This window comes from Lotus japonicus, chromosome 3 (genome assembly GCF_012489685.1).
Source record: "Lotus japonicus ecotype B-129 chromosome 3, LjGifu_v1.2".
Classification (NCBI taxonomy): domain Eukaryota; kingdom Viridiplantae; phylum Streptophyta; class Magnoliopsida; order Fabales; family Fabaceae; genus Lotus; species Lotus japonicus.
Genome location: NC_080043.1, coordinates 4,798,458 through 4,818,224, shown reverse-complemented (window position 1 = coordinate 4,818,224; position 19,767 = coordinate 4,798,458). Strand labels below are relative to the sequence as shown.

General features: G+C 38.0%; 1 protein-coding gene across 1 annotated transcript; it reads right to left on the bottom strand.

The window, feature by feature from the left end:
• Positions 1 to 556: 556 nt before the first annotated feature.
• Positions 557 to 18,892, bottom strand: LOC130749748 (uncharacterized). The gene is made up of 17 exons (XM_057603122.1): positions 18,735 to 18,892; positions 18,587 to 18,650; positions 17,933 to 18,041; positions 17,738 to 17,800; positions 16,570 to 16,673; positions 6,758 to 6,824; positions 6,568 to 6,639; positions 6,250 to 6,411; positions 5,127 to 5,200; positions 4,933 to 5,030; positions 4,622 to 4,729; positions 3,598 to 3,704; positions 2,929 to 3,066; positions 2,279 to 2,326; positions 1,381 to 1,495; positions 1,145 to 1,245; positions 557 to 833 (listed from the first exon to the last, which is right to left on the bottom strand). The coding sequence occupies exons 1-17, from the start codon at positions 18,787 to 18,789 to the stop codon at positions 747 to 749; spliced, it is 1,572 nt and encodes a 523-aa protein (XP_057459105.1). The 5' UTR covers positions 18,790 to 18,892; the 3' UTR covers positions 557 to 746.
• Between the last annotated feature and the right edge of the window lie 875 nt (positions 18,893 to 19,767).

The following is a 19,767-nucleotide window of genomic DNA, read 5'->3' as shown; positions in this document are numbered from 1 at the left end:
GGAGCTTATATGTAAGGACTTTTTGGTTCAAAGGGAATTTGAAGATTTGAAGGTTTGAAGCGTGTTTGACACATTATCCTATTTTAGTCCGGTGTTTGTTTGCGTTATAGAACTTAATAGTTTATCCTTTTGTCTTATCCTATCTTAGCCGTTTAGTAAAAAAAAATTATCCTAGGAGAGACTTGGAATAGAAAACGACAGGAAGATAGAATTTTGAAACCGAGACTTGTTGCTTTTCAGTCATTTTCCCTTGTTTTGATAATCTTTATTTGGCTCATATAATCTTTTGTCACAAACGAGACTGGTGCGCACCAATCGCTAGACAGGATAAAAGTTTATCATGCTCTTATCCTATCCTATCCTATTACTATCCAATTTTCCTATCTTATCCTATCCAGTCATGACTACCAAACAAGCCCGTAAGTTCCAACACAAGGTGTTGAAACTAAACGTAAGTAATACTTGCTTAATTAAAGATTTCTGTGACTGTGATCCTTTAGTATTTATTTATTTTGTTTTCATTCAGCTCTTTTGAGAGACTCACTTAACACGAAACTGATCAAATATCTCGTTTCTTTTTCCCTTAATACAGTCCACTCCGCATATTTTGCTACATGCTCATTCCGTGAAGTGTCAACACTAGACTAAATTTTAAGGAAAAAGGTTTTTGTTCCATACCACTGCACATTGTATTTGAAACAAACAAAAAAACTTCAGTTATTGCTTGATCACTCAGCTTGCGGAAACTAAAATCTCTCAGCTGTCTTCACAATAGGTTGGGCTTCAACATGCTTTCTAACAAGATATGGACCCATTCCAACAGCTTCCTGCAGCTGCAAGCAAGAATATCACTGATAAATATATATTGGCAGACAAACATGATGATGTTTTCTTTGCTTCTTTTTAGCATACAAAAGCATGAAAAGATGAATCACAATTCTCTAATGTGTAAACTTCACCCGGCATTCCTATCTCTCTCTTCATAAGTATTATCTTCATAAGTATTAAATACGTGAAACCCTCTAAATATTTATGAAAAGAGAGATAGACATAATATTTTACTTGACATTTTCACAGAACAAGAGGATCCTAATCCGAAAAGGATACACACATGCACCACGCAGTGGAAAGTTTGGTATCTTACCTTTGTAGCTATTCCCGCAATAGCAGGATCAGCAGAAATCCTACCAGACAGCGTCAATGATTTGCTTATCGCCTTGCAGCAGTTATATCTAGCTTCCATACCTGGAATGCTCCAATTAATTTCAAAATAATGCATGCCAAGAACATAAAGTGGGAGCAAAGACCAACCAAAACATTTAGTATTGACTATTACTATATTACAGGCATGTATAGAGTAATCCAAATGGTAATGCAGACCTATTTTTGTGGTCTCAGTACTTGGGTTGGTCACTATATTTATAATCTCTTGTCTTGAGCATATCTCCAACAAGCACCATGGTCGAGCAACCAATCCACTTATCATTCTATAGCCCTGAAAATATGTTACAAAGAATGCCACTTCATCCTTCTTTTCGTAAATTTTTTAGGACAATCATTGAATCATATATATATTACACAATACATTAGTGCTTAAAAACACGTTTGACTAGGAATTATCCGTATCATAAGGAAGTAAACCTAAGTGCTTCAAACACTGACCGTTGCCTTGCATTTCACTGTAAGAAAAGCTAGAATAAAGACATAAACAGTTCATCTTCTAAATGATGGGGTTAAGACTTGGTAGCTTGTAGAGTGGCAAACAGCATTTTAGATCATGGGGGTCTCCCCAAAAACAAAAAACGTGGTGTTGGCAGATGTCAGCAATAATGACTGGAGGAAGTGATTGATTTACCTGAAAGGATGCCACAGCTGTAGATATCCGTAATCGAAAATGAAATATGCATTTTGAAAGGGAAAAAAAGGTTGGGCCCATTGGATATTCACATAATAGGGTTGACAGTTGTTAGGCTCTAGACAACATGTTAAGAAACTGAGATATATGTGACGGAATCCATGATACACAGTTATGTTACATATAAAGATTACCATTACTAGAATTACTATAAGTACATAATAGTATAATACTGTACGGCTATAATTGCCCTATTATTTAAATTCTTGCAAACAGATATTTTGTCAATTTTTTCATCCTACAAAATCACCTAAAATGATTGATTTCTAAAGCCGCAGAAGGAATTACAAAATTCAAGCAATTTTATTCAGAACTTGTTTATTAAGAACTTGTAATATAAAATTTTCCATAATAGTGCCTTACCGCTAAACGGATTTCTGAATCCTGCTGCAAAACTGACAGAAAAAGACCCTGCAAAATTGAATGAACTTGGTGAGGTTGCAGTGTTTTAATATTTGGGCAAAAAGATGTCAAGCAAGACAATGGAACGAACATTGTGCCCACTGACTATGTTTTTTAAAAAGGGCATCCCAGTGCAATTGCAGGGTCCAAGGGGGAGTTGTATCAAATTTTGAAAATGAAAATGTATGGTAAAATGCAACGATAGCCAGAAGTACAAAAGACCGATCAATAAAATCTTTCTAGAAGTCATGAAAGCATAGATGTGCCCTGTAATGGAGAGGGGCAGATCTATGAATTCATCAGTCATCTCTTAGGTAAGTTTTGGTTAACAAAGGAAAGGAAGAAATGAAGTAGGCCTCGCTCAGTGAAAATATGAAGGTAGAACTCACATAGAATACAGTATACAGTAAAGATCAACATGGTCCTTTATTTGTTAATATCAAATCACAAGCAGTAAAGATTCAGTTGAGACAAAGCTACAACTAGATAGAGTTTGCACAACCACTTTAGATTAACAAGAAACTAAACCATAATTTATTGAACTAAAAAAATAAAAAATAAAATAGCCAACAGAAAAGCACTTGAAATTAAAAAGGATGAAAGGGGATGACCGATGGTGTCAGCTTTGAGCTCCTGGATGCAGTTTCATAGACCAAGCGTCGCAGATTTTCTTCTGCCTCAGCATTGAGTATGATGTTATTCTCAGTTCTGGGTTCTCCTGAGATGTTTCCAAGAGCATGCAATGCAGCCTGTGAATATGGGTTGATATTAGGACTGTGAAACATTACCTATAGGTTTTACTTTATATTTGATGCATTTAAAAACAGAATAAAATAAGACATAAAGCTAAAAATATGATAATTTTAGTTCCACTAAAAGAGTCGAACCAAGGGGAACATAACATACATGTTCCATTTCATTCTATCAACATACCAAATGATACTGATGGCTAAATCAGATTCATGTCTGAAAGGCATGATACATTCCACTCAGTGGAAAATACCATGCGTCCTTCTAAAATAGATGCTACAAACCTAGAGAACAACCCTTAACAGATTACCAGAACATTATTGCCAAAAAAACTGCTTGCAGAAAATTGTCGTAATGCACCATAAATGTAGTTTCAAGTTTCAACCGTAAGGGCAATATGCTCCTTCAGGTCACTTAAACTAACGAGTGAACCGTGAACCTTGGTATACAATGGAGCTATGAAAGCATCAAATTACACTAGTTTAGGCAAACTTAAGTCTTCAAGAAAACTGGAAGAAGAGTACACTAACCAGCTGTTTACCATGCCCTTGTGGTCCTTGTCGATCAAAAGCTGCATTAATAACATGTCTAGCGGCAGGTGATGAACCCAAGAGTAGTAATGTAGCTCCTTGGATAGCTAGGATCACAAAAAACATAGATACAAATTTGAAGTATTTTAAAAACAAGAGGCAATCAAGAATGGAGTATAAACTTTAAACTGACGGTTAAGTTGTTAACATAAGCTAAAAAATGGAAGTTGTTGTGAGGTCCCACATTGGTCATGTAAGGCTGAACTGTAAGTACTGATTTGTGCTGGAAATAATATAAACCAGAGGGGCATGTCGTGTTATATTATAAGGAGTCTGTAATTTTAAAAAAGAAAGTCTTATTTTCAAATTCAAAACAAGAAAACCTGAACAAATTTGCCAAATCCAATGAGAGATTTTTGTAACGTATTGTATTAAATCAAATCTAGAAAAGATGGGAGGTAATCGACTTCTAACATAGACCACAGGGCCAAGGATTAACCAACCACATTTGTTTCCCAGTGAAGAGATACCCTCTCCGTTCCTATAACTGTCCAGGAGGAGAAGAGACACACATATTAAGGAATGTAATTAATTTTTTGGATTTTCAGAAGAAAAAAAAACTATTTTCCTATTTTACCCTTTGAACTTTATTCATTATCCCTCATCATTTATTCTCCCACATTCTCTCATCATTTATCTATTTTCCTATTCTGTTATTCTTCCACTAGTATAAGAAGAGTTATATGCATTCTCTCTCTTTAACCATTTGGTATTCGGCTTTTAATTTTTATGGGAACCATAGATAGTGGTAATATCAGAATTTATTGCAATTGATAATAACAACATTAACATACATTAACATGAGGATATTATTGGAAAAAAATATTTAATGTTATCTTGAAATTGTAAGTGGAAAGATATATAAGAACGATTTTTTTTCCTCAAAGTGGATAGTTATATAGGAATGGGCAGAGTATAAAATATCTGTGTTAAACAGCAGTCAGTAATAGTATGACATACTTACATGATCCTATGTGACCCAATGATTCTAATGCAGTTTCACATTCATCTCTATCTGAAGGTTCCATGGACTGAAGTCTACCATCAATAGATGAAATGACAATTTTAACACCTGAATTGAATAATACAACAAACAAATATATATTAGTGAACAGTTTCTAGCTCTTTCATATTGTGCAATCCCTGTTTTCTATCAGAAACCAAAAAGATGATAGCATCCTTGGATTGTTAGTTTGAGATGATGAAATCAAATTTCAACATCTTCCAACAAATATTGGTGGAAAAAATAACTCCAGAGATAAATACAAGACTTACAAGCTTCATCTATGAAGGAGTATACAATTTCCTTGGACAGTAGCCTTCCTGTTATCATCATCGCTCTTGATCTTAAAATTGATTCCACAGAATTGTTGCTAACCTCATGCAAAGGTCATCATATCAGAAAGACATTCTTACGTCATCCATTAGAAGAATGACAACAAAAATCTTAGGGGACAATGGGTACCTACCTAATTATAGATGAAAGAATCTGAAGGATGCTAGTCTTTGACAAAAATTCTGTACTATGCTCAACCTCCGCTAACTGCATTCGTTACACTAGTAGTTAGAATAAACTGAATTGCATGCAATGTGAACTAGGGAAGTGTATAATAAGTAATAACTGATACTCCCTCCAGTCTTTTTTATGAGACCCCTATAAAAAACTTTTGATGGTCCTTAGTACAAGAACCATTACAAAGTTTTAGAAGCATTTATGATTATTATACCTTTCTAATTCCCAGGTTTTGTTTAATGTGGAGTTTGACTTTAAATAGGGGTTAATCTGGAATGTCACAATTTTTTCAAACACTAATACATTAACTAATTTGAACATCTTTCCTTAATTTGTGTGATTCAGTTAAAAGGACATCATAAATAGGCCGGAAATGTAGAGTTCCCGGATATGGTCTCTGTTATATGTGTGTCGGGATTATATTTGTGCAAAGAATAATTGAAAAAATCATTTTGTGTGCGAAAGTTGTTTGTTAGTGAAAATGTTTTGGAACAAACACTATCCAATTACTAAAGGGTATAGGGGAAAAGCATTTTAGGGGGGCTTTATATTTTTCCCTGATTTCTAAAAATTAACAAAACACGTTCATTTTTCAACTAAAATGAATACTCAAACACACACTTAAAAGTTGATGACAGACAAATAAAAAAGGATTCCACCAATTGAGACCTTAAGACATGCTTGTCCCGAAAACCAGTGTTAATCATCACTAGTGTGATGTCTAGTAACATGAATACTATGTTTATTTCCCTTAGTTCCACGTACAACAGTTTTTTCTGCTACTGCTACTAAACTAGTAATGGTTTTGTTAACATCAGCCCTAAAAGCTGTTTTTAAGAATACGAAAAATGAAAAGTTTCAAAAGTGGAATAAATGCTTTCCTTCCCAATAAAACCTTCATTTGTTAGTCTTAAAGTCATCCCTGAGGGCTAATATTATCGAAATAGATAAAACAAAGCAGAGTGTTTGTTAAGTGGATGTTGAGTTCATATTACAAAGTCAATATAGTTAATATGTACAAGTAGAAGTATTTTTATGCACCTATGAAATAAAGAATAAAAATGAGATAGAATAATGACCTCATATAGAAGCTCCAAAACACTTAAAGTTACAAGGGTATCATCAGCATTTCTGATTTCAGCTTCCACCAACTTAAGTAGATTTAAACTGTAAATGGTAGATGCTGCTGACCTAGATACAGAAAAAAGCTTCACCACTAAAGCCAATACGCGAACTCGACCCTAAATCAGATCGGTAAAAGGTTAAACATAAAATTAGTCAATTTCAAACAAGGCGGGAAATACAAAAAGGATGACATAACGAAATTAAATTAATCTATATGCTAAAGCATTCGTTGACATATACAAATGCATACTTTAACAGATTAGTTACCATACCAGTGATGAACATTGTGATGCGATAATTCCAAGGTCTGTATGGCCTCCTTTGACAGATGGAAAGATAATTCCCTGCAATAGGATGGCATGTCAAACATCAATATTAAAGACTATTGTTTTTCTTGATATCAAACCTTTCATACAAGTAAAATTATGTACATTATGCAATTTAACAACAGAATTTTCTTACCATGCCTTCAGGAAAAGCAGCTAATTTTATTATTGCATCCATTGCCACAGCTGCCACTTGTTCATCGCTACATATTTGAGAAGACATGAAATAAATCAAGATTGAGATATTGAAAACCTTATAAATTAGCTGGAAACCAGACAAACCAAATTACAGAATATATAAAAAAAGGACAAATAATTATGGAACCCTCTGAGAAAAGCATTCCTTGACAACTGCATAAAAAAGGATTGTCTTCTGGAATTATGATTAACTGCTTAATGTTAAACAAGTCCCAACCCTGTATTGGAAAATATTTAGGTTTACACCGACAGACCCTGGCATAATAACAAAATAGCAACTGGTACAAAATTTGTTGGGTTTACTTAAACATATATCATTATAGAGGAACCCATGCATGATTAGTTCCACAAATTACCAACAATAAATACAAGTGCTGGATACAGTTGAAATCAATATGAAACTATGGAGGTGTTTGTGACACCACCATTCTCATCCGGACATCTTTATCTCCTGGTATTGTGTTAGCACTTAGCAGATATCCAAATAGAGAGTCTATATTAGGAAGAATAGGAAGGAATGTAGAGAATCAGAGCCTTAAGTTGCATAACTGTAGCAACTGTTCATTGATGAGGCAGCTAGGAAAGGAGTAAGGGGCACTATTGTAGACAGAGATTGAGGGAAGTTTTAGTTTCGTATCATTATTGATCTCTTTCTTATATCTCATTCATACAGATCAAAGATTATTGCATTAGAGATTTCTCATTCATAGGTTTATCCATTTCTGGTTCACTTCCTATCAATTGATACCCAACAAGAATTGCAACCAATTCTACAGGATCTAATACATCCTTAAATGTGTAGGGCAACCATTATTCCCTCTGTAAATGTTTTTAACCAGTAACTACTTCTATAAATTATCATTGGTGTTCTTTCTTCGATCACTTTCATATTTGTAAGGAACAACGAGATCTTAGACACATGAAGCTTATGATGTGTCATCTTAGACACATGAATCTTATGCTGTGTCATCTTATACTAGTGTGTCCATGCAATTGGAAATGACAGATGCATGTATATCAATGATAGGATGAACAGTGCTCGTGAACAGTAGCAGCAGTAGCAGTTAGATTGCAGTTAGAAAGTTATTATTTAATTATATGTTGGGGTAGTTATTGGGTTAGTTATTATTAGTTATTTACATCAGTTTATGTTAGTTATGTTCTATCAAAACTGCCTAGGGGTGGTTATTAAATTTCTGGTTATAAATAGGAGTTGTGGCTGTTAGTTTAGACATTCAGAAATTCAGAAGTAGTGTTATGGTGGGAGAGGTCTGGACTCTCAAATTCCAGAATTAGGAGAGGCTGGCTCTCGAAAACCAGTGCTTGTATAATTATTCAAATAATATAATTCGGTTCCTATCAATTTGGTATCAGAGCACCATCCAGGTGCTGTGGTGCAATTGAATCGTGAAGAAATGGAGAAGAAGACAGCAATTAAGAAGAGGGAAGGTAAGGCGTTTCCAACCTTTGATGGTAAAGAGGCTTACTGGTGGTTGATCAAAGTGGAGCAGCACTGTGAGGCCATGGAAATGGCTGAAGAGAAGAAGTTCTCGGAGGCTGAGATGGCTTTGACGGGAGATGCTTTCTTCTGGTGGTATTTCTGGAAAAGAAGAAACCAGAATGCAAAATGGTGGGATTTTGTGAAGGCTTTACTGAAGAAATTCCAACCAGAAATGGATCCTGACATACCAGTATATGTTAAAGATTCTAGAGAGGAAGAAAGCCCAAGGATAAATGAAGTCTTGGAGAATGCAAGAGAAGGCCATTTAGTAGAATCAAAATCAGAGATGATAGAGACCACAGTAGAGGCGGAGAAATCCTTAACCTTTGAGATGCAAAGACCCAATCTTGAAGCAGAGGTTGTAAGAAGAGGGGATGGGGTGAGTCTTGGACCCCGGTGGAGAAAGCATCGGAAGATCCATCAACAACCGAAGACGATGAAGAGACGCAAGTCTCTAAATAAGGAAGGGGAGCCAAGACAAAGGAATGGAATGTGGGTTAAATGTCTTTCAGGGATCAAGCATCTTCCACCACAGGCGCTGAACAGACTGCAACACTTTGCATCTGCAGGGATGACCTTGATGAAAAAGGGGAAGACGGGAACGAAACGGGCCGCGTTAAGTGGTTTGACCAACTTCAAACAGTGGGATCCAGGAGGTATTTTTCAGAGTTAAACTCCAGAAGTGTTGATTAAAACTGCAGAACATTTGGAGCTGTTGTAAATAAGGAATTAATATAAGAATTATTATTAGAAGATTATATTCAGTATTAGGAGATTTATTCTCTTATTAGGAGATTGTGTACATAATTAGTTATTTCCTTATTTAGGATTAGTCTTCTTCTATATAATGTAATTATCCTTTGTATTCTGATTAAGAAGTAATAATACAATTTCTCCTACTTTCAAGTTGGTATCAGAGCTCCCGATCTTGGGAGTTCTGCTTCTGCGAAAAAAACCCTAGCCGTCTTATTACGGCCCTTTTATCTGGTAACGTTTCCTGTTTTGCCACTGTTGGCTTATACCGTTTGGAGGCCTGTGCTCTTCATCACCGGCCTGCCATCCTCTGTTCGTTACTCCGATTGCACAGAGAGGGTTCCCCGTGCCTTTTGGTCTTGTTCTGAGGGTCGTTTCCTCACTTTGTTGGTGTTTTTTCTTGAGAAGCCTTTGGTTCTTCCATTCAAGGAGAGTGCAATCTTCTCTGTTTCTGTTATTTTTCCTCTTGTTTTCCTTCTACAGTAACATCTCTCAGTATGTCTGGAGACGAGATTCCCATACCTAAGGAGAAACTCACTTCTGGAGTGAAAGTCTCTCTTCCACCTTTGACCCACAAAGATCTCCCGGTATTACAAGGTTCCTTTCGCTTGGATGGGCGCAACTACCTCCAATGGTCTGAGCTCATCCGTCACACTCTCATAAGTCGCAAGAAAATCAGTTATATTGAAGAAAAAGCCCCTGCTGAAACTGATCCACAATATGACACATGGCGTGAAGAGAATTCTCTTATTATGACCTGGTTTTGGTACTCCATGATTCCGGAAATTAGCCGGAATTATATGTTTTTCCCTACTGCTAAGGAGATTTGGAATAATCTGGCACAGGCATATTCTAAGAAACAAGATCTCTCAGCTTGTTATGAATTGGAAAATAAAGTTTTCAATTCTAAGCAAGGAACTCTCTCCGTGACAGATTACTATGGGACCTTGAATGGTCTATGGATTGAATTAGATCAGTATCAAAATCTGAAGATGAAGTGTGATGCTGACTCCACAACATTGAATAAATTTATTGAAAAAGCGCGAATCTTTAAGTTTCTCTCTGGGCTTAACTCTGAATTTGATCCGATTCGGGTCCAAGTTTTGGGTAAAGAGCAACTCCCTTCTCTCTCAGAGGTGTTCTTTATAGTTCGTGGTGAAGAAACTAGGAGGACAGTGATGGTGGAAGACAAATCAGTTGATGGTTCAGCCTTAGCCTCTGGAAAGGGTCCCATAAAAGGATTCACCTCTTCCGGACACCCTAACCGTGATGATCGCCCCAACCGTGATGATCGCTTCAACCGTGATGATCTCTTCAACCGTGATGATCGTTGCACTTACTGTAAGAGGTCTGGTCACACCAAAGAGTACTGTTTCAAACTTTATGGAAGGGAAAACGTCCTTAGACGTATGAGGGGGTCCAAAGGTGCTCCGCAGAGGCGCGCAAATCACACAACTTCTGACATGGAAAATGATGGTGAAGTCCCACCTGTACCACCAGCAGAAGATGTCCCTAGCCTTAGCAAAGCAGAATTGGAGCGTCTGAGAGCTTTTATGGACTCATTGAGTAAGCCCTCTGGTTCTTGTTCTCTCACAATGACTGGTAAGAGTTCTACCTTCTTATCTCTTAATGCTTTGAGTACTGAAAATGACTGGATTATTGACTCTGGTGCTACAGATCATATGACACCTCACCCCTCACATTTATCTTCTTATTCCACTTACCCTGAAAAACACTATATCACTGTTGCTAATGGATCCCAAAACCAGATTACGGGATGTGGTAATATTCACCTTAGTCCATCTCTTCCCTTAAAGCATGTGCTTCATGTCCCAAAGCTTTCTAACAATCTTTTGTCCATCCATAAACTCACTCGAGACTTGAACTGTGCTGTAACCTTTTTCCACTCACATGGTGTTTTTCAGGATCTTGCCACGGGACAGATAATTGGGATTGCTAAGGAACAGGACGGGTTATACTGTCTGCGGCACGAGGAAAGCAAGTGTCATCAGACGAGTTCAGAGTCCTGGAATACTTCTCAAATATGGTTGCGGCACAAGCGTCTTGGGCATCCTCCTTTTAGTATTCTTAGGACCATGTTTCCCCATTTATTTTCAAAAGTGTCAGTCGAATCTTTTCATTGTGATGTTTGTCAGTTTTCTAAGCATCATCGTTCAACTTTTCTTCCTAGTAATAATAAATGTGCTCAACCTTTTGATCTTGTTCACTCTGATGTGTGGGGACCTTCGTCCATTTCTAATGTTTTTGGTGCAAAATGGTTTGTTACTTTTATTGATGATTGTACTCGGATTACATGGGTTTTTCTTATGAAAGATAAGTCTGAGGTGTTTCAATTATTTGTTAACTTTTTCCACATGATTAGAACACAGTTTGGGAAACCTATTAAGAGGTTAAGGTCAGACAATGGGAAAGAGTATGTTAACAAGAATTTTTCTGAATTTCTTACAAAAAATGGTGTGGTTCATGAGTTGACTTGTGTTGACACCCCACAACAAAATGGGGTTGCTGAAAGGAAAAATCGTCATCTTCTTGAAATCACTCGAGCTTTACTCTTTCAAATGAATGTTCCTAAGTTTTATTGGGGGGAAGCTGTCTTGACTGCTGCTTATTTAATTAATAGGTTACCTTCTAGGGTTTTATCTAGTGTTAGTCCTGTGCAGGTTATGACTAGCTTCTTTCCGTCTGTGCCCATTAAGTCAGGTCTTCAAAGTCGTGTATTTGGTTGTTCCGCCTTTGTCCATGTTCACGGTCATCATCGGGGTAAGTTAGATCCTCGGGCTATTAAGTGCATCTTTATAGGATATGCCTCAGATAAAAAGGGCTACAAGTGTTATCATCCTCCTAGTCGTCGTGTCTATATATCCATGGATGTTACTTTTCAAGAATCAGAGTCTTTTTATCCCAATCCTCAGCTTCAGGGGGGGAATACTCAGGAAGTTGAGTCTCCAGAATTGTCTGTTATTCCTCTTCTACAGGATCCCTTGATGCCTTCCTCTATTCCTATCACTGAGGACAGTGATGATGATGACAATGGTCCTGAACTAGTACCAAATCAGAATGATGACAATGGTCCTGAACTAGTACCAGATGAGAATGATGACAATGGTTCTGAAGTAGTACCAGATCAGAATAATGTTGACAGGTTCAGGATAAAGTACCAGCGGAAAGTAAAACCCGTCCTGATCCAACAACAAGTCCAATCGTCTGATCCTGAGGTAAGTGTTGCGAACCCTGAGCCTAGTAATTCCTATGAGCATAACCTTGATGACTTACCTATTGCCTTACGAAAAGGAAAACGTTCTTGTGCCAAGTACCCTATATCCCAGTTTGTGTCTACTCAAAATCTTTCTGTGCAGCATCAGAGTTTTATTTCAGCTATTGACTCTATTAGAGTCCCTACATCAGTACAAGAAGCATTAAAAGATAAGAACTGGATTCAAGCCATGAATGAAGAGATGCATGCACTGGACAAAAATGGAACTTGGGAGATTGTTGAGAAGCCAAATGACAAGAGGACAGTAGGTTGCAGGTGGATTTATACCGTGAAGTACCGATCTGATGGCACACTTGACAGGTATAAGGCGAGGCTAGTTGCAAAGGGATACACCCAGACCTATGGAATTGATTATGAAGAGACATTTGCTCCGGTAGCAAAAATGAACACTGTAAGGATCATTCTTTCCTTAGCAGCTCATTTTGATTGGGAGTTGCAACAGTTTGATGTTAAAAATGCTTTCTTGCATGGCGATTTGGAGGAAGAGGTGTATATGGAGATTCCACCGGGGTATGACCCTACTTCAGGAAGAAATAAGGTGTGCAAACTGAAGAAGGCCCTATATGGGCTCAAACAGTCACCCCGAGCTTGGTTTGGGAGATTCACTAATGCTATGGTGTCTCTGGGTTATAAACAAAGCCAAGGTGATCATACCCTCTTTATCAAACATACTCAAAATGGTAAACTCACTCTTCTGTTAGTCTATGTAGACGATATGATCATTGCAGGTAATGATGAACTTGAGAAGCAGAATCTGAGGAAACAGTTGGCAGCCCAATTTGAAATGAAGGATCTTGGAAAACTGAAATATTTCCTAGGTATGGAGGTGGCATACTCAAAGCAAGGGATTTTCATATCTCAAAGAAAGTATGTCCTTGATCTTCTCAAAGAGACTGGTAAATTGGGTTGTAAGCCCATTTGAGTGCCTATAGAGCAAAACCACAAGATTGGAAGTAGTGAGGAGGACCTTAGGGTTGATAAGGCTCAATATCAGAGACTTGTGGGGAAGCTCATTTATCTATCTCACACTAGGCCTGACATAGCTTATCCTGTTAGTGTTGTCAGTCAATTCATGCATGACCCACAGGAGAGACACTTACAGGCTGTGGATAGAATCTTGCAGTATCTGAAGGCAAGTCCAGGGAGAGGTCTGCTGTTCAAGAAGAGTGAGCAGTTGTCTATGGAGGTTTATACTGATGCAGATTATGCAGGGTCAATTGTTGACAGGAGATCCACTACAGGATATTGTATGTTCTTGGGTGGAAATTTAGTTACATGGAAGAGCAAGAAGCAGAATGTAGTTGCTAGATCAAGCGCAGAGGCAGAGTTTAGAGCCATGGCTCAAGGAGTTTGTGAACTGTTGTGGATGAAGATCATACTGGATGATTTGAAAATAAAGTATGAAGCTCCCATGAGACTCTTCTGTGATAATAAATCTGCCATTAGTATTGCTCATAATCCAGTCCAACACGACAGAACAAAGCACATAGAGATAGACCGGCACTTCATCAAAGAGAAATTGGATAGTGGTCTAATATCTACACAGTATGTCCCCTCAGGACTTCAGTTGGCTGATGTGCTCACCAAAGGACTTCCCTTGGAGCGGTTTCGAGAGCTTACTTGCAAGCTGGGAATGATAGATATTCATTCACCAGCTTGAGGGGGGGTGTTGTAAATAAGGAATTAATATAAGAATTATTATTAGAAGATTATATTCAGTATTAGGAGATTTATTCTCTTATTAGGAGATTGTGTACATAATTAGTTATTTCCTTATTTAGGATTAGTCTTCTTCTATATAATGTAATTATCCTTTGTATTCTGATTAAGAAGTAATAATACAATTTCTCCTACTTTCAAGTTGTCTTAGCCATAGAGGCTCTGATACCATGTCAAATAACCACTTTATCCCAAAAGCTTAAGCTGTTGGGTAAGGGCTACTTTAATGGTTTTATATTATACTTTAACATGTCCCCTCACGCAAGAGCCCTTTGGGCTTGAAGCGTGGATAAGTGCACAGGCCCACCTACCATGTGCTTAATTAAATTCCACTTTTAACTTAGAAAGTGAGGGGAGCCAACCTACATTCAAGGAGCATTGCCTACTTCCCACCTTGAGGACAAGGTGGATCTTTTAGGGCGGGGTATTGATAGGATGAACAGTGCTCGTGAACAGTAACAGCAGTAGCAGTTAGATTGCAGTTAGAAAGTTATTATTTAATTATATGTTGGGGTAGTTATTGGGTTAGTTATTATTAGTTATTTACATCAGTTTATGTTAGTTATGTTCTATCAAAACTGCCTAGGGGTGGTTATTAAATTTCTGGTTATAAATAGGAGTTGTGGCTGTTAGTTTAGACATTCAGAAATTCAGAAGTAGTGTTATGGTGGGAGAGGTCTGGACTCTCAAATTCCAGAATTAGGAGAGGTGACAGGAACAGAGAATTATATTATAGAATAATTATACAAGCGCTGGTTTTCGAGAGTCAGCCTCTCCTAGTTCTGGAATTTGAGAGTCCAGACCTCTCCCACCATAACACAACTTCTGAATGAAACAAATAAACAAACACAACCCCTTATTAATAACCACCCCTAGACAGTTACAACCAGACACAACTAGCAAATAATAACTGACCCAATTTAAATAAAAACAACCTCTAACTGCTACTGCAGGCACTGTTCACGCGCACTGTTCACACAGTGCCCTATCAATACCCCGCCCTAAAACACCCACCTTGTCCCCAAGGTGATAATCTGGAAAGTTTCTTGCACTCTGCCCACAGATTCTGAACTGTTATCACACGAAGGAAGCCTGAATCTGGTGGCTTTGCCGGAGGTCGTTTGGCGGTTACCAAATGGCATGGAATACAGCCCAATGTGTTGTGACCTCTGACAAAGACGTCTGGTGGCTTAGCTGGCGGGCGTTTGGCAGTTACCGCCGTGCAAAAACATGAATACAGTGGTTTTTGAGGCAGCCTTCTCTCCCCATCGAATCCTAAATTGACGAATTGGGGCAAAATGATGGATTCAACCTTCTTCCTCCTTTGAAGGCTGCCGTTCTGCAATTCTGCCATAGACGAACCCTCCAGCAGCGGCTTGAGGAAGATGGCCTCTACGGTGATAACCTTCTCACGTCTCGCCGTCAATGTGCAACCGCTAACAAGAATTGTGACCTCTGATTGTTTCTGGGTTTCCACTGACACTGCTTTCTCCGCCGTTGCGGCCTCCTCTTCACTTTGTGACGCTTCTGCTGCGGCATGTTCCGTTGCCGCTGCGAACATGTCTTTCCACGTCTCTTCTGTCTCAGACTTCTCCGGCGGAAGTGGCTTTTTCCTCGGATCTCTCTTGATCTCCATGCCGCTCCTGATCTTCCACTTCCTTACTTTAGCCAGCACCTTCATCGGCTGCGTTCGCCGGATTCCGAGACTCAGCCTAGCACTCATTCTTGAAATCACAGGTATGAAATTGTTTCGCCTCCATTCTTGATATTCCTTGTGTCTTCTCTCATCTTCCTTTATCTGACGTGCAATTTCCTCTCTCCAATCTGCGATCTCCTTTTTCATTTGTCTAAGAAGGCCATTTGATTCCAGTGACAGTGAATGTCTCATGGAATCTTCTCTTTTCCTTCCAGCCTTGCTTCCCCACTTGTATCTTGTTGTCTCCTTCTCCATTTCTGCTCAATACAATTGCACCACAGCACCTGGATGGTGCTCTGATACCAAATTGACAGGAACAGAGAATTATATTATAGAATAATTATACAAGCGCTGGTTTTCGAGAGCCAGCCTCTCCTAGTTCTGGAATTTGAGAGTCCAGACCTCTCCCACCATAACACAACTTCTGAATGAAACAAATAAACAAACACAACCCCTTATTAATAACCACCCCTAGACAGTTACAACCAGACACAACTAGCAAATAATAACTGACCCAATTTAAATAAAAACAACCTCTAACTGCTACTGCAGGCACTGTTCACGCGCACTGTTCACACAGTGCCCTATCAATCAAGCACCTCCTGTGAGTTACTAACTAATTCAGCTTGCCCTATTTGACACTGAATCACGCACACCAAGACAGTAACTAAATCCCTTGTGGGGGATACAATAACTGGTACACACAAAGGATCGTGTGTTACTGAAATAAAAATAAAATACAAGGAAAACAAGAATGACGAGTCCCATGATAATTTCTCTACTTACCCCTTGATAAGGCAATCAAGCAAAAGAGGATATATGTTGAATTCCGCTATTAGATGAGCAGCAACTTTGTGATCATTATCAAGATTATCCAGAAGGCAAGTGACCTGCAGGGTGTCACTATGTCACAGAAAAAAAAAATAATAATAATAAAGCAAAAAGTTTGTCCAGTTGCATTAGTAATTTGCATATATTAAAACCAAGTCAATTTTTTCCCAGATGTATACTTTCATATAAGAATACAATTATCAACCCATTTCAACACCCCCCCCCCCCTCACGCCCAGGGCTAGACATCTAGAGCGTGGAACTCGCATGAATGAACATCTACGGGCTAGGCCTAACTCTACCCAAAATCTAGTTTAGGGGTGAGGGCTGCTCTACCCTTTATAAAAACTTATTTGGCCATATCTCTACTCTCTAGTCAATGTGGGACTTCTCAGCAGTTTAAAAAATCACTCCCCCCCCCCCCCTCCATTCCCCTTCAACTAAACATAGTCTTCATGCTTTTTCTACTTGGAATGTGGCAGTGTTGAGGAAGAGTCTAAACAAACAGACCATTTACATTTTTAACAGAAACGGCAGAAACTTTAAGAGATGTACTAAAGATGAAAAAAGTCAGGGTCTTGAAGCAGGGTAGAAAAATTATGAAAGGAGGAAAAATCATTATGACAACAACTTGCCTAATGAAGGCCATGACCTTATCACTTTTATTTGAGAACATAGATGATAAGTTTATAAGCTGTACGGTGACAGAAGCAAAAGAAAAAAGAAGTTCTATGGAATCAAACTTCACGATAATAGATTAACAGGCTGTCATTTTAACTTTCTCGGCTTGGCTTTGGGACGAATAATCCCATAAAGAGCATGTTCTTCTTGATGCTAGGTTCTTAAATGTTAATTTATTACACATATATCCCATACACATGTACATGGACACATGCAGAGCAAATCAAAATAGCATATTGGTAGAGGAGTCAAACCACATAAAACCTATGTTTGGGTTGTATCAATGGAATTTGCAAAGATCTAAGTAGCAACAAAGCAAATTAGGTTCCATTATCAAACAAAAAATGTGTTTCTTTATTGGTGGGGTGGAGGAAATGGATCTTCATTGTACAGACAACAGAAGGATTTAAATCATTTTGGTATTGTAAAGTATAACCACATACTGTTTTGCAAGCTAAGGATCTGACTGCTTGAGAATCTGCCTGCAGACCGACTTGAACAAAAGGCTGCAGCAGAAACATAATAGCAAAGTAATAGTATATCACAAACCATATTCAGAGAAGTGGGCAAACCATGTTCAAATAACAAATTTAAACAACAACAATACAATGGATCAGCTATGGGTGTGAATCACGAACCATGTACTGAGGGATCAAAGAAGCACCCAACTTTGTTTTGAATATGCTTTCAAGACACGCAACTAGAGTATTTTCTAGGCCAGGCACATCAACTTGAGTCTGTAATGCACTGCAAAATTAATGGAGAAAATCAGGAACAAATTTATCTAGAAGGATGGACTATAAATTTTAAATTGACATTGAACAAACCCCAATTTTATTCAACAAAACCCAAGTTTTATTTCACAACAAAGAACAGAAGAATTTAAAAAAATAATAATAATCGACAACACCAAATTCTACAGCAAAGATATCATTACTCATTAGGCAAGAAAAATAATCTTCCACTGATAAAAGACAGGAAAGCATGTATATGGAAGTTCTAAGACAATCATAGTTTTCAAATTAGGTGACAAGGATAGGGTAGATTAAAGTACAATGTAGCCAAGAGATTATTTTGTTCAAAATTCCTCACACATCATCACAAATTTCTGAAACAAAAACAAGTTTTTTTAAGAAACCCTAGATGAAAAATGCAATCAAATACACAAAATTAAAGCTCAACAATGAGAACAACAACCTAGTCACTGTAACAAAACAAAGGAACCACTTCAATAACCGACAATAGACAAAACGAGGAAAAGGGTAAGCACAAAATGAGAAAAAGATGCTAACTTGATTATAAGTGGGAGGGGAAAGCGATTGAGAAAGTCCCTAGCAGAATCATCACTTTGAACACCTGAAAATCGAAGCAATGTTAGTTAGAGAGAGAGAAGAGTGGTAACTACAGAGTGAGAGTGGAAGTGAAGAATAGGGAAGTGACCAGGGTAATTGGCGAAATCAGTAGCTGCTTGGAGTAGCTGAGATGGATCATCCATGGCTGGATGGAACTCGCAGTGTGATATGTGAAGCAACAAGAGAAAAGAAAAGAGGGGAAGGAAAGGAATGTAACCTACAACGACTACCAACGTGGCACTAGGTTGTTCTACGTGTAATGCAGACAATAAACGGTCCAATTTGTATGTTTTTGTTTGGTTGATGAGAAAAAGGGAGTGAAGAGAAAGAGAGAAGATGAGTAGAGATAAATCGATGAGAAATATAGTAAGTTTTGAAGGTTGTTTGTTATGATGGAAAGAGAAGAGAGAAGAAGAAGAGTGATGTGGAAACTTCTTTCTCTAGTTTGGTTGAATAGAAAATGAAAAGAGAGAAGAAGAGGAATGACATGGAAACTCATTTCTCTAGTTTGGTTGAATAGAAAATGAGAAGAGAGAATGTGACTTTTACATAAAATGACAATTTTATTCTAAATATTATATTATTTTGGGTTAAATATGTTTATGGTCCCTGTGTATTGAGGACAGTTTGAGTTTGGCCCCTAATTTTTTCAAAGTAAAGTAACCATCCCTCCGATTACACTTTCCGTAACAAACTACCCTTAACTCCGCCAGTCCTTGCCAAATACCATCACCTGAGGGGACGTGGCATTGCCACGTATTAAATGAGGTTGACCTGGAATTTATTTTCACCTTATTATTATTTACAAATCTTCATCTGCATATCTTCTTCATCAAAAACCCACTCTTCAACATCAATCTTCAGGTGCATAAAGGATCATTCATCAAACCCAGAAAAATTAGCAAAAAATGATATCTTTGGATTTGGTTCCACCATCTTCCTCTGTCACTTTCAGCAGACCCATTCACCAATTTTCCATTCAATCGATGACCCTCTCTTTCAGAGTCTTCTCCACACCAGCAGCCACACCCCTCAAATCTCGCTTCCTCTTCTCCTTCAACACATGCCCCTCCAGCCCCTACGACGTCGTTTCACTCCACAATCCTTCCCCTGTTTCTGAT

Excerpts from the sequence above, each read along its gene's own strand:
- LOC130749748 (XM_057603122.1), bottom strand. The coding sequence starts at position 18,789 with ATGGATGATCCATCTCAGCTACTCCAAGCAGCTACTGATTTCGCCAAT. Across the intron at positions 3,705-4,621 it reads ATTGGGTCACATAGGATCAT|CTATCCAAGGAGCTACATTA; the intron begins GTAAGTATGTCA and ends TTGTGATCCTAG. Across the intron at positions 2,327-2,928 it reads GCTCAAAGCTGACACCATCG|GGTCTTTTTCTGTCAGTTTT; the intron begins GTCATCCCCTTT and ends TCAATTTTGCAG.